We start from the raw sequence: 15,283 nt of genomic DNA, 5'->3' as shown, positions 1-15,283 counted from the left end.
TAAACATTATTAAGGGAAAGGAACATATTTCACACTTTATGTTACTCATAAGCATGCCATAATAACATTGTTTAATCTCAAGATAAAACCTAAAATAGCATGATATAAATGTGTACATGTAATGTGTGAATAATATGATATGTGTTTGTTTTCTACTAGACCAAAGTTCTGTTTGAGCGGTCCAAAAAAGTGGAAATCAGATGGCACTAAATCTCTCTCAGTCTCTCAGACACAACCAATTACTACTCCCCCCGCCCTTATCGTTCCAACGAAACTATAAAAGTGCAGAAACTTTTTGAATATCCCTTGTATATTTTCATCTTTTTACCTTAACAAGTGATTAAGAAGCATGCTCAAACTAAAATCTTACACGATTTTCAAAACAAACACCTGGGCTAAGTACATTGTTGATGTGATGTTTCACACCAAGTAGCAGCAGACAACACACTTCTCTCCATTTTTAAAAAAAGCCTTTAACCTTTAGAATAACTTGTGTAGTTATGAACTGTAAGTCAGTCCAATATTCCTTACTATTTGTTTATTGTTCTTTATTGTCCTTTAAGGAGGCATTTTCAAAAGAAGAGGTAGCAATTGACATTAAGTGACTAAAAAAATTAATATTGTCCTTAGAACTAAAGAGAAGATTTGGGAGAGAACAAGGGGGAGAAAAAAAGTGAAAGACCTCAGGTATGGAGGAAAAATGTATGGAGCCAGCAATGGGAAAGCAGGACCCAGAGTATCCTGGACATTTGACTGTGGCAAAAGTTGAGGGGAAAGTGCTGACTTTACCAATACATCAGGAAAATCTATCCTAAAGGTCCACATTGATGACCAAAATCTGTACCATGAAAAGACCCCAAGGTTTCCAAGAAAATTGAGTGCATGTTCCCCAGTCTCTGTCATCAGCTGCAGCCACCTACACTCTACCTGAAGCTCCTTCCACCCCACCTGCAGCCACCTACACTCAACTACACTCCACCTGAAGTCCTATCCACCCCATCTACAGCCAACTCCACTCCACCTGCAGCCATCTTTACTCCACCTGAAGTCCCCTCCACTCAAACTGAAGTCCCCTCCACTCAAACTGAAGACCCCTTCACTCTAAGTGCATTGACTATCATTACACATACAGCCACCTCCCCCACTTAAGAAAAATTTAAGCTGCAATGCTTACTCTGATATTTCTCATTGAATGATGAAACACTGATGCTTGTCAGCATTTGGAAATTTTTGACCTTTGATGATTACTCTAAAAGTTGACAAACAAAAATTAGATTATTATTATTATTATTATTATTATTATTGACATATTATTGTTGGCTTATTATTACTATTTTCATTGTGATTGTTTCTTAAAAGGATTTTAGTTAATCTAACATTAAAATAAACAATGCTTAAGTTTTGAACATACAACATTTACTTTAATTTTTTTAATGTCTGTGCATTCAGAAGTCTAAATTTTGCACCTCCCCTCATACATAACAACTCCCCTCATACATAACACCTCCCCTCATACATAACAACAGCCAGAAACAAATTCCTTGTGTGTGTAAACATACTTGGCGAATAAAGCTGATTCTGATTCTGATACTGTACTGTGGTGGATAGCATTATTAGATGAATTATTACAACATTTCATAATGTGCAATTTAATAATGTTCAATGTGCAATTTTTCTTTCTTTAAAGTTTTTTAAAACCCACATCTGTATTTTCATCATAATTGCCAAGGGGGCAACAGGCACTGTTGATACAATTCATACGCAATGACAGCCATATGGAAAGGAAAGATTATACAGCTAAGGGTAGGCACAAGAGAGGTCTTTTTGTTCTGATGTACATTAAATCAATGAGATAACCATGATAAATTACGTGATTAAATTAGGTGATTGTTTTAAACATTTCTAGGCCATCTTCCCATCAGAACAGAGCATCCTTCTGCTTGATTCACGAGGCAATGCTGCTTCCAAAGTGAGGCAATGTTTGGAGTCCACAAGGTTACACTTGCATTATATGTAATCTGATATGTCATATTAAGGCCAAAGTAAATTGTATACTGCATCATTATTTACTTTCTGTCTTCATCTGAGGTCATTCATGAGAAAGAGGGGCTGTAAGGTGTCCAGGTGTCCAGGTTACAGCAGGATGCTACTTTGTGTGTAATATTTGTCTTTTTTCCCCCCATATTTCAAAATGATTGCTTTGCAATTTACTTAACCCTTTGATGCACAACCTGGGTCAAAAGTGACCCAACTGAGTTTTTATTTATTTGTATCACTATCCTTCTAATGCACAACATGGGTCAAAAATGACACTTATGTATTTACTACATGTACTAGCTAATTATAGGCCAATTTCAAACCTTCCTTTTGTCTCTAAAATATTAGAAAAAGTCGTTTCCAAACAGTTATGCTCTTATTTGAATGAAAATTGTATTCATGAAAAATTTCAATCAGGATTTAGACCCAATCATAGTACCGAAACCACATTAATTAGAGTAGTTAACGAGTTGTTAATGTCTTTTGATAATGGATGTCTCTTTTCTTGTTCTATTAGATCTTAGCGCAGCGTTTGATACGGTCGATCATAACATTTTACTGGAGAGGCTAGAAAATACAGTAGTGTTAAAGGACTCGCACTCTCTTGGTTTCAATCATATCTGACTGACCGCTCGCAATTTGTTTATGTAAATAATAAATGCTCGGAAACTACAAAAGTAAAGTGTGGTGTTCCACAGGGGTCGGTACTTGGACCGCTATTATTTACACTCTATATGCTTCCACTAGGTGAAATTATTCATAAACATGGCATAAAATTTCACTGCTATGCAGATGACACACAGCTGTATATATCAGCCAAACCAAATGATACTGACACAATCAGTAAGATAGAAGATTGTGTAAACGACATAAAAAACTGGATGTCGTGTAATTTTCTTTTAGTTAATTCAGATAAAACTGAGGTTTTACTTGTTGGCTCTAAAGCTGCAAGAGACAAGTTGTCTAACCTGGTGCTAAACCTAAACACGTTCTCTGTTACTCCCAGCCCAGATGTAAAAAACTTGGGTGTCACAATAGATTCAGATCTTTCCTTTGATACACACATTAATAATATTACTAGAGTTGCTTTCTATCATTTGCATAATATCTCTAAAATAAGAAATATACTATCTGTTAATGACGCTGAAAAACTGATCCATGCGTTTATAACTTCTCGGTTAGATTATTGTAATGCTCTTCTAACTGGATGCTCTGGTAGATCCATAAACAAACTCCAGTTAGTTCAAAATGCAGCAGCTCGAGTGCTAACTAGAACTAAAAAATTTGAACATATCAGTCCTGTTCTATCATCTCTACACTGGCTGCCAGTTAAATTCCGCATTGATTACAAAATACTTTTACTAACCTATAAGGCGCTACATGGTCTGGCTCCACAGTATCTGAGTGAACTTATTAATCACTACAATCCAGCGCGTCCACTTCGTTCACAAGATGCAGGGTTACTTATAGTTCCTAAAATTAAAAAGACCACAGCTGGTGGAAGAGCATTTTCTTACAAAGCTCCACAACTCTGGAATAATCTTCCTGCCTCTATTCGGGATTCGGACACAGTCTCAATGTTTAAGTCTAGACTGAAAACATATTTATTTTCTCAGGCTTTTGATTAGTATAGACCCTGTTACCTGCTCGCTCTCCCTTTTAGTTATGCTGTAATAATTAGAGCTGCCGGAGTCTAAAACTCTCTGTAAAACTGTTTTACTCAACTAGCATTGTACATTATTAACTACATTCTTTGTTGTTTTACTCCAAAGGCGTTCTGATGGAAACCTGTTCACCCGCCGAGGTTAAGGATTAAAGTCGAGACTGCCGTGACAACTATGCTGCTCCTGCCGGATGTGACTGGTCTGGAGTAATTGCACCAAGAATGACAAGAAATCACTACAGACATTATTGAAGACTACAGCGAAGAACAACTCTATTATTATTTATCTATTTATTACCAGTTATAACTTTTAGATCATTTAATTCTGTGTTCGTATGCTCTGTGTAAATCGTGTATTTATTTAAAGTATCCTCCTGGCCACCCAAGAAGGATGGGCCCTGCTGAGTCTGGTTCCTCTCAAGGTTTCTTCCTGTAATTTTCTGGGAGTTTTTCCTTGCCACGGTCGCCCTCGGCTTGCTCAACAGGGGTTTTTTGTATCTGTTGGTCCTGGATTTTGTAAAGTTGCTTTGAGACAATGTCTATTGTAAAAAGTGCTATATAAATAAAGTTGACTTGACTTGACTATGGAATTTGACAGAAACTACTGACATTTGTAAGTGTTTGTAGTCAAAAACATATTTACTGATCTTTTGAAAGACAACCAAAGATTAGGCTCTTGAATCTTGAATATGTCCAATACTATTTGCTTGCTAGCTGTTTACATATTCTAGTATATATAGCTTTTATTAGCTAAGACAGCAAATACATGAATAACTGACAAATGTGCATATGAAAATATTCTTGAATGGATGAATATGGGTAATATTTGGGACCCATGTTGTGCATTAGAAGGGGTTTGCTTAGCTTGTGCATGAAAGGGTTAAAAATACTTGAAGCTAAATTTAAAATGGCTTTAGGTTTTATTTCATTTTAGATTTAAATTATTTTTAATTTACTTTAATTCATTCAAACATAATATGCTGAGAAAGTTCTAGCAGGGGAGCCTCATGTGTTTCCAAAATCAGACAAGGCAATAAGGAAATAAACAAAGGAGTTGGCTGTCACAGTACTGAATGAGGCTGGTGTAAATGTAGCAAGGAAGAGACAGGACAAAACATGTTGCACTCATGGTATTGTTTTAATGTTTGTCATTTGTGCCATTTTGCTTTTCTTTCAGAAGAAAGGAAGTAAATATATTAAAATACATTTAGTTTTGTGTGTTTTCTGTCAAATATTTTGACAACAGCTATCAGAAATGGTGTTCTGGATGCTGCTGGCACTGATCCTAGACATGAATACCTGTGTGCAAGTAAATGTGAGAGGAGGACACAACACCCCAAGGTGGCCAAGGTGACCAGTTCAATGGGTAAATTAAAGCTTAAATAATTAACATCTTAAGTCATCTGTCAGTTTGCCCTCACAAATAACTTTGAACATGGAGACAGACCAGCTTACCATTTATCATAAAATTAAGTAAAGCCTTCACACTAACAATTTAATTCTTCATCAGATAGCATTTTATTTTAGGTGCAGCAGATCCAGAATAAAGATTGGCATTGGGGCTGATGTGCAATGAATAAAGAAGTACAATTAAACAATTGGGGAGACACAATAAGTGCAATCACAATTCACAATTTAAAAAATACATTACTTACTTGTAATTTACTTGTAACTTATATGATTTTCTCCCCTTTGTAGATACTTGCTTGATGTTTAAATTTGGTCTGGGTGGCCCTAATTCTTTAGTTGCTCATTTATCCTGATTACTACGACGACTGAATGGCATTTCCCTTAATGACACAATGGAGTTGCTCCGAACTGAGGTAATGGTAGTCATGGTGACGAGATCACTACACCTGGTTACGTGTGACGCAAGCACGTAAGTGCTAGCCCTCCCGGAACCCATACAGATTGTATTGCAGTGCCTGCAGTTCGAAAAAAAAAAGTGCCTTAATATGAGAGTCTATGAGAGCAATCCGGGCGATTTTCAATCAGACTGAAATCGCCCAACAGGGGCGGTACTGTATGGAACACAACTCGACGCTGATTGGACTATGATATTCAGAGGCAAGACAGACTGTCCAGAACAGTCACAGCTAGTTTAACACTGGTTGAATGTGATAGAAAAATTTCTTCCCTTTCGCCCTTTGGTGGTGCGTCGCCTGATTGCCCGATCGCCCTAAGGCCAATACCTACAAGGTCACTGATGGAAGTATAAAGGGTGATTTTTTTTTCCATATGAGTGCAGTCCTTCTCTGCAAAACATTTTTCTACTCATAATCATTGTCTCTTTTCTCCAGGAAGCAACAATTAGAAGCGGTGACATGCTCTGGACAGGGAAAGATTCCAACTCCAGTATTTAAGTAGTTCATGAAAACGCTCTTTTTCGTGTCTAGATAAAGTGAAACAGCAGCCTGTGCAGTTACAAATTTTGGTGGGTCACAGATTTCAATGTAAGTTTTTGCAAGACAGCCCAGCAAAGTACAGAATAAATAACTCTTCAGCCTCAACAATCACACAGCCAATTACCACTCAACGCTATTTACCCCAACAAACTAAATAACCCACAAGAAAACAGAAATGTACAAAAACACTAAAGCACTTTACAACTGAGCTTAAAATGCTTTTTGAGCTTCTCTGATGCTAAAAAAAAAACATTTGGCAATGTCAGTATAAAAAATAATAGGCATGAACAAAAACACAAACACTCTACTACTAAGCATTAAATGTCTGACACAATCAAAATAGTAATAGACATGTACAAAATCACTAAAACACTTCAAGAAAGTGCTTTAATTGCTTTTGAGCTTCTCTAACGCTGAAAACGTTCAAATGCTCAATTCTCAAAACAAAAAAGGAATAAAGAAAACTAAAGCCCCCCACTAATATGTATAAACGCTTTAGGATCAAAATGCTTTTGGCAATGTCACTATTAACAAAGAAATAGGAATGTACAAAAACACTAAAACAATACAGAAGTGTGCTTAGTTTGTCTGATGCTCAAAACGCATTTGGCAATGTCAATATCAAAAGGTATTGAAATGGACAAAAACTCTCCACTAGTATGCTTAAAAAGCTTTTTGACACCACTACGCTTTTGAGCTTCTCTTAAGCTGAAAATGCATTTGGCAGTGTCAATATATAAAAAATAGACATGTACTGTACAAAAACACTAAAGCACTCTAATACCATTAAAACTCTTTTTAAGCTTCTCTGACGCTGAAAAGGCATTGGACAAATGTCAATATACACAAAGTAAGAGGAACGTTAAAGAAAACACTAAATCACTCAACAACAATGCTTAAAATGCATTTTTGAGCATCTCTGACGCTGAAAATAAAAACAATTAAAACACACCAAAACTGTGCTTAAAACGCTAATTTGAGCTTGACTTGCATGGATGCATTTTGCAATGTCACTATAAAGAAAGTAATAGGAATGTGCAAAACCCCTAAATTACTCTAGAACACTAGAACTGTGTTTAAATACTTATTTGAGCTTGTCTAATGCTCAAAATGCATTTGCAATGTCATTATAAAGAAAATATAGGAACCCTAAATTACTCCAGAACTGTGCTTAAAAACTACTGTTTGAGCTTGTCAGACATTCAAGATGCAATTTGCAAAGATGCATTTTATCAACAAAATAATAAAAATGTCCAAAAGCAAACCAATTTACTACTGTTTGAGCTTTTCTAATGCGGACAAACTTTACAGTGTACACACTTGAGTGTAATTACAATATTTCAATGTTTTATTATAAAAAGATTTAACAATCTGAACGTCAAACATTGCTTATCTTGTCTGATCTACAGTATAATAAATACGCATAAGTATAAATGCATGTGTATCAATTACACTTTAACACAAACATTAACACAACATTTTGGCATTGTAATCTCTCTCTGCCCACACAAAACAGAATAATAGCAGGCTACACACTTCAATATATTTCAAAAGTTAACTGCTTAGTTTATAGTTACAGATATTTCTTAAAAGTGTATGAACGTGTATGATTAGTTATGCCTAAAATAACGCTTTTATTTAGGAAAAATTTTTTCTTACATAGGCAGGAAAATCTATGGCAGACAAGGGTCAGAACAGCGGATTGGGCGTAACGTTATTATTACTGTTTGCTCCTTTTTCTCAACACTCGTGCTCGATTTACACTGAAGATATATTTAGTAAATAAGTACATGTCCGCGCTTGTGTTCATTTCCGGTTGAACTGATAAAAAATTTTGATTTTGAAAAATTAAAAGACTTCAGTTTCTGCTTGTTAGCTCACAGCTAACGCTAGCCAGTGTGGCTCTTCACTCGTCTCTCTGTGTTATCACCAGTGAGCACCCCACAGCCAATCAGCGAGCTCCAACCGCCTACCCCTCCCACCCCTCCCACCCCTCCCTTACTGTGGATGTGCGCATGTCCTAAAGTCTCAGTTTTCAAGGTAAACCTGAAGCAGAAATTTGGTGCTTCACATTTAAAAAATACCGTCACCATTTTTGAATACCGTCACCATTTTTAAATACTGCGGTATACGGTAATATCGTCATACCGCCCAACCCTAGTATACATACATACTACTATATATGAAACTATTTGAAAACTGTGGCACAAACTTTTGTTTGACCATGCTGGCTAGCAAGAGACAGAATCATAGATTAGTTGGGGGTGGGTTGAATAGTGTGTTATCTGCAAGCATATGCATGACAAAAGAGGACTGATAGTGCTCTAATGGTTATGTAGAAGGAGGGGATATGTCCTGAGGATCTCAGATTTTCAGTCAAGCTAGTGTTAAGTTGTCAGAGTCCAGAGTCTGTGTTGATTGTGTATATAGTTGTATGTATTTAAGTTGTCAGAGTCCAGCAAACAAACTATTGATTGAGTGTGTGGTCGTGTGTGTGTGTGCAAGTGCGTGAGTGAGTGAGTGAGTGAGTGAGTGTCTGTGCATGTGTACGAGTGTGTGTATTCTGTGTGCGTGTGTGGGTGTAAGCGTAGACGCACAGTCTAAGCGTATGTGCATCTATAAGTGAGTGTATATATACAGTATATATATATATAATGTGAATAAGTTTGTGCTAGTGTAAGAATGTGTGCAGTTAGGTGTGTGAGTGTATGTGCGTTAGTTTATGTGTGTATGTGTGTGTGTGAGTGAACATGATTGTGTGTCTGAATCTACGTGTGTTGGTGTATGTATGTCTATGTGCAAGTGTTTGTGGATTTATGTGTGTGTGAGTGTGCATGTGTTAGTGTATGTGCATGTACGTTTGCGTATGAGTGTGTGTGTGTGTGTGTATGTGAGTAATTACGTGTCACAGTCTAAGCGTGTGAGTATGTATTGTATGCATGTGAGAGTTGAGTATTAGTTCGTGTATGTGTGAGCGTGTGTATGTGTGTGTACGCATGCACAGGAGTTTGTAAGTGTGCGTGTGTGAGTGTGCATGTGCGCGAGTGTGTGTGTGTGTGGTTCTGTGTGTGTGTGATTGTGTTGGTGCGTGTGTGTATTTGTTTGTGGTGTGAGTATAATTTAGTGGTAGTGTATGTGAATACACTAAAATACAGCAGATAAAGCTCAATTAAAAATTAAATCTACATCATAACCTAAATTTACAAACGATGACAGCTGGTTCGACAAAGACTGTCAAATTTTAAGTAAAGAACTCCGTAAAATATCAAACCAAAAACACAGAGATACAATCAACAGTAAAAAAAGACATCCTTACTGTGAAACCCTCAAACAGTATAAATGTACAATCAGAACCAAAAAAGCTCAGTACAAAAACAACTAACAATCATTGAACAATCAATCAACACACATCAATTCTGGGAAAATTGGAACAAATTAAAACATAGAGAACAGGAAGAATTGGCCATTCAGGGTGGGGATATCTGGACAACCCATTTCCAATCACTCTTTAAAAATGTAGAATTAGTATCAAATTCTGAACAAAATCAAATCATGAGTAAGTTAGAGGTACTGGAACAGGCTATTAAAGACCACCAGAATCCTCTAGATTCTCTAATTACTGAGCAGGAAATCAAAGACAATATTAAGAAACTCAAATAAAAAAAATCATCCTTACCTGATGGAATCCTGAATGAAATGATTAAACACAGCAACTCCAAATTTCACCTGGCAATGTTGTCTTTAACCTAGTTCTGGGTGTAGGTTCCTTCCCTGAAGCTTGGAATCAAGGTCTCATAACACCAATTTACAAAAGTAGAGATAAATTCGACCCTAATAATTAGGGGCATCTGTGTGAACAGTAATATGGGGAAGTTATTCGGTAGTATTATTAATTCACGATTATTACACTTCCTTACCGAGCACAACGTCCTGAGTAAAAGTCAGATTGGATTTCTACCAAAGTACCGCACAACCGATCATATTTACACCCTGATCAAAAATATGAATTAGGAAATCATGAAATTGAGCACACTAAAGATTATACTTACCTCGGACTAAAAATTAGTTCAACAGGAAACTTTAACCTGATAGTAAATGAACTGAGAGAAAAAGCTCGCAAAGCCTTCTACGCCATAAAACGACAAACATTTGTAGAAATTCCAATTTGAATCTGGCTCAAAATTTTTGAATCAATAATTGAACCGAGTGAAGTGTGGGGTTCGCTTAGACACCATCAATTTACAATTGGGACAAACATCCATTAGAGACCCTGCACACAGAGTTCTGTAAAACCATCCTAAAAGTGTTATTTGGCCCTAAACAGACACTACAGTGCAGCAGATTATCTGAGCACAGTATCCGACCCTAAATTAAGAAACACCCTGACGAGGTACAGACTGAGCGCACACGACCTGGCCGTGGAGACAGGGCAACACACCCGGTCCTGGCTGCCCCGGGAGGAGAGGCTGTGCCAGCACTGCACTCTCAGTACAGTAGAGACGGAGCTGCACTTCCTCACCCAATGCACCAAATACCACCGGTATGCGGTCCCAATTCTCCCCAAATTTAACACCGTCATCCCCAACTTTAACTCTTTCCCAGACCCCGACAAACTGCCCCACCTACTGGGAGCACTCTATGCACACTGGCAGCACTCTATACACACACCTGCCACAGTGGGTGACCACTTCACACACACACACGCACGCACAAAACAAACGTTTATTACTACCTAATTACTGTAAATGTCACCATTGATATTGTTATTATTTGCACTGTTTTTATTATTATTTTATTCTATTTTTTTTTCACCTGTAACTGTTTTGTATATATTTGTTCTTTCTTATTGTTATTTTTATTGTTCTCTGTAACTGAGCTTTGGCAATACGAATGTCCTTATTTGTCATGCCAATAAAGCTTCTTTTGACTTTGAGTTTGAGATGAGTATGTGTTTGTGTGTGCGCATGTGTGAGTGTGTTTACTATATGTGTGTATTAAAGCGCGTCATTGATCTAATCTGACAATTAAAATGCTTTTTGTAATGTCACTATCAACAAATGAAAAAGAACACTAAAAAGCGTTGCTTAAAATGTTTCCTTAAGATTTTCTGTCACTGAAAATGCATTTTGTAATACTGACATCATTGAAAAAATGTGCATTGTAACTAAGACCTTACCTACAGTAATTCACAGCAGTAAAAATCACGTCACGGACCATGAAATTAGCCGTTGCCCATGAAATATGCAATTCAAAATTTAATGTTTGTGTTTAGCGTTTTCACATTTTTCATTCGCGTAGCGTATGAAATATGATGCGCAATATGCAATATGAGGCTGTCCTACCCATTATACGGCAATTAAGTTAGTGTAACAGACTTTTCTGTGGTGCCTGTTGAGCCTTAACGTTTAAAATGCATGTGCACTCCACTTGGCAATCTTTACTTGTTTGAGCTTCTATGACTCTGGAAATGTATTTGGCAATGTAAGTCTGAAAGATGGAATACAAATAATCTCAAACACCATAACACTCCTCTCTTGTGCTTTTAAGCTTGTTTGAGCCTTAACGCTTAAAATGCATGTGCAATTGTCATTATCAACGAAATTCTCTGTATGTATGAACACACTAAAACAATGCTGAACATTATTCACTTGATTTAGCTTTTGTAAAGCTGTAAATGCAACTAGCAATTTCATTACAGTTATTACAGTAACAATTCTCTACTGTGTTTCAAACGCTGGTTTAAGCTTCTGTGACGCTGAAACCGCATTTGGCAATATCATTGGCAATAAAGTTATAAAAAAAAATGAAAACATGGAAACAATCCACTACTGAGCTTTATTCGTTTGTTTAAACTTCTCATTTGCATAATAATAATAGCCAAATGCCATTTTAAACCAAGTAATAAAATTAATTTTAAAACACTAAAACATTCCACTGTTGTGCTTTAACTGTTGTGCTTGTTTGAGCTTATCTGACACTTAAAATGCATTTGGCAGTGTCAGTCTATACGAAGTAATAAGAATGTACAAAAACACAAAAACACTCAACGACTAAGCTTTTTACTCTTGACTGATAATCAGTTATGCTGAAACTGCATTTGGAAATATCACTATCAACAAAGTAATGGAGATGAATGAAAAAACTAAAATAGTCCACAACATAACTTTATTTGCTTAAGTGAGCTACTTTGGGGTTGGAAATGTATTTGGCAATGTCAATCCGAAGGACGTAAAAGAAATGTACACAAACACTAAAACTCTCCATTTCTGTGCTTTAACACTAGAAGTCCCAGAAATTTCGAGCTCCCCCCTGAAGTCCCGAAAGAGGGTCAAATGACCCTTAGTCCGAACTGACGACTCTGATGGCTCCAATTAGCATCCTTTCATTTGTAAATGTGGCCATTGCCTGAGGAATCTGCAGGGGGGAGTAGAGCTGAATTCACACTAACGTCTGTCTAATACTTGAAAAGGACTAAAAACTCACAAAGATCAGTTTCAGTTCCCTGTTCCTAAATGTTCTGTACAGAGAATTAGCCAGACATTATGTAATGGCTTTTTCCATCCAAAAGTCAGCTTTTTAAGTAGTTATAAGTCAAAAAGTTTTACCATATAAATCAATAAATTTTACCTAAAAAATCAATTTCTAACATACTCTTAACAGTTGTGAAATCAACTGGTTATATTGTACATATAGTTTGCAAAACATACAATCTGTTTCAAGTTTTCAAGTTTTTCTAAAATAATTTATTTATGTTTTTGAGTGTAATATGAGTTTATATTATGAGTGTAAGCAAAAGAATGTAAGCTGCTCCTGAGTGTGTCTGCCCACCCCCCAGCTGCATTGTTGTGCAGGGGATATGCATAAGGTTGCTAACACCTTAGCAAATTTGCATGCAGCCTTTTGTGCTGTGGGGGATAAATAGGTGACTGCTTCACCTATTTTGTTCAAAAGAAACAAAATGCAGAGAAGGCTCACCACTCAACAGGCATTGGAACTGATCCTGAGCAACACCAACCCTTGTGACTCAGATGGAGAAGACATAGTCCTTCAACCGGATTCGGACTCTGAGCTGTCTTCAGGTTAGATTTTTCAAATTACCTATTTTTATTTCCTGACTATCTTTTTTATTTAGAACCAAAACAAAATGTTAATTTGAAATTATTTATCTTGCAGATGAGGAGACTCCTCCTCTACCAAAAAAGAGAGCTCGGTTGGCGAGTGAGCCGACAGAGACCGCAAAAGATGGCACAGTGTGGCGTGAAGTACAAGTGGGGAAACGTCTCCATTTCACCCCAATAGAACCGTACCCTACAGATGGAGAGCCAAGGGCTAAGGCCAGACGAAGTGTCCGGAGTCGCCTTCAGAGCTTCCTCTGTTTTATCACTCTTGACATGCTTCGTAGCATTCAAGAATGGACTACTCAACATGCACGTCACACAGAGCAGGTGGATTGGTTCATGGATCTCCCGGAACTAATGGCATTTATTTCAGTCATTATCTTGCGGGGGGTGACCAAGGTTCCATCACTACGTGACAGCTGGTCAGCAAACCTGGCAAACCCAAGGATCATTGCAACTATGGCCCGAAACCGCTTCCAAGACATCATGCAACACCTACGCTTTGATGACATGTTCACACGCAGTGAGCGAGCGGAGACCGATAAGTTTGCTGCAATCTCCGATGTGTGGAGATCGTTTGTCACCAACTGCATCGCATCCTACAACCCTGGTCGACACATCACTATTGATGAACAGCTTTTCCCGTCAAAGACTCGCTGCTGTTTTCTGCAATACATTGCAACAAAACCAGACAAGTTTGGCATCAAGTTTTGGGTGGCTTGCGACTTGAAATCAAAGTACATCTGTAATGTCCTCCCATATCTTGGCAAGGACCCCAGTCGTCCCAGCAGGGAGAGACTGTCCGAAACTGTAGTGATGAGGCTGATGGAACCATTCATGGACAAGGGCAGAACTGTAACCACGGACAATTTCTTTACATCATTGTCACTTGCACAACGACTGCTTAGCCGGAAAACCACTATCCTCGGCACAGTCAACAAGAGTCGCCGGGAAATTCCTCAATCCACTAGACAGATGGACCGCACTGAATTCACCACTCAGGTGTTTTCAACCACTGGTGCCACACTGACAGTGTATGCACCCAAACGAAAGAAGGCCGTCTACATTCTCAGCAGCATGCACAGCGTGGTTGAGACTGAGGATACCAACAAAAGGAAGCCAAACACGGTCACACAATACAACCACACAAAGTGCGGTGTGGATGTAATGGACCAAATGGTGCGGGAGTACAGCGTGCGTGCAGGAACACGGAGATGGCCAGTCGCCGTGTTCTACAACATGATTGACATGGCAGCACTGAATGCGCATGTTCTTTATCAGGCATGCACTGGGGTGCAGGAGAGACGGGTGGACTTCCTGGTTGAGCTTGCAAAAGAGTTAGGTGACTCTCATGTGAGTGAAAAGAAGGCACGCAAGGAGAAACTCCTTCGGCAACAACCTTCCACACCCAGCCCTGGCAAAAGGGCGAAGTGTCAGGTCAACCATCGATGCACGAACAATTGTGCAACTGAGAGATGTGTTGACTGCTACAAATACACGTGTGGCAAATGTACCAGGGACATACCCAGGCAGTGCCAGGTATGTTCCGACAGTGCAGACAGACTGCTGAGTGAGTGCTGAAATGCTAGTCACACAAGAAGGACATGCCACTCACACACACACACGCAGCCCCCCACTGCAGCCTATTGTAAATATGTGTGGAATTGTTTTATTCCTTGTATTTTTTTTAATTATTTTTATAACAAAAATAAAAAGCATGGAAACAAATAACAGTTGTTCTTTTGTATATTTTTCACACTGAAATTTCAGTCCTCTTGACTTAGACACAAATGCTTCTGGTCATTACTCACAGCTGTACCTTGCTCTAAAATTTCTAATTCTCTATTTAAAATATATAAAAAATGATTCATTGTTTGTGCTTTTTTGCTCAAATAAAACTAAACTAAATACAATATGTATAGTCTTTATATTATCAAATACAATAAACTGAATAGAACTAACTAGAAACTAAATGGCTAAACTCAATGGAAAACAACAACCTCCTGTGGTGCGACAGTAATGGCCTTATTTGCAGAACAAAAGACGGTGATTATAGGATG

General features: G+C 37.8%; 2 protein-coding genes across 2 annotated transcripts in view; one reads left to right on the top strand and one right to left on the bottom strand.

Annotated features, from left to right (window-relative positions):
• Positions 1-9,943, bottom strand: part of cxxc1b (CXXC finger protein 1b) — a 42,209-nt gene extending 32,266 nt beyond the window's left edge. The window contains exon 1 of the mRNA XM_062986310.1: positions 9,782-9,943. The gene's annotated coding sequence lies outside the window, so the exon portion shown is untranslated. The remainder of the gene's footprint in view (positions 1-9,781) is intronic.
• Positions 9,944-12,900: 2,957 nt separating this feature from the next.
• On the top strand, positions 12,901-14,894 carry LOC134301845 (uncharacterized). The gene is made up of 2 exons (XM_062986744.1): positions 12,901-13,184; positions 13,279-14,894. The coding sequence occupies exons 1-2, from the start codon at positions 13,064-13,066 to the stop codon at positions 14,802-14,804; spliced, it is 1,647 nt and encodes a 548-aa protein (XP_062842814.1). The 5' UTR covers positions 12,901-13,063; the 3' UTR covers positions 14,805-14,894.
• The last annotated feature ends 389 nt before the right edge of the window (positions 14,895-15,283 follow it).

This window comes from Trichomycterus rosablanca, chromosome 24 (assembly GCF_030014385.1).
Source record: "Trichomycterus rosablanca isolate fTriRos1 chromosome 24, fTriRos1.hap1, whole genome shotgun sequence".
Lineage (NCBI taxonomy): Eukaryota > Metazoa > Chordata > Actinopteri > Siluriformes > Trichomycteridae > Trichomycterus > Trichomycterus rosablanca.
This window is presented reverse-complemented; position numbering and strand designations above follow the sequence as displayed.

Excerpts from the sequence above, each read along its gene's own strand:
- LOC134301845 (XM_062986744.1), top strand. The coding sequence starts at position 13,064 with ATGCAGAGAAGGCTCACCACTCAACAGGCATTGGAACTGATCCTGAGC. Across the intron at positions 13,185-13,278 it reads GGACTCTGAGCTGTCTTCAG|ATGAGGAGACTCCTCCTCTA; the intron begins GTTAGATTTTTC and ends TTTATCTTGCAG.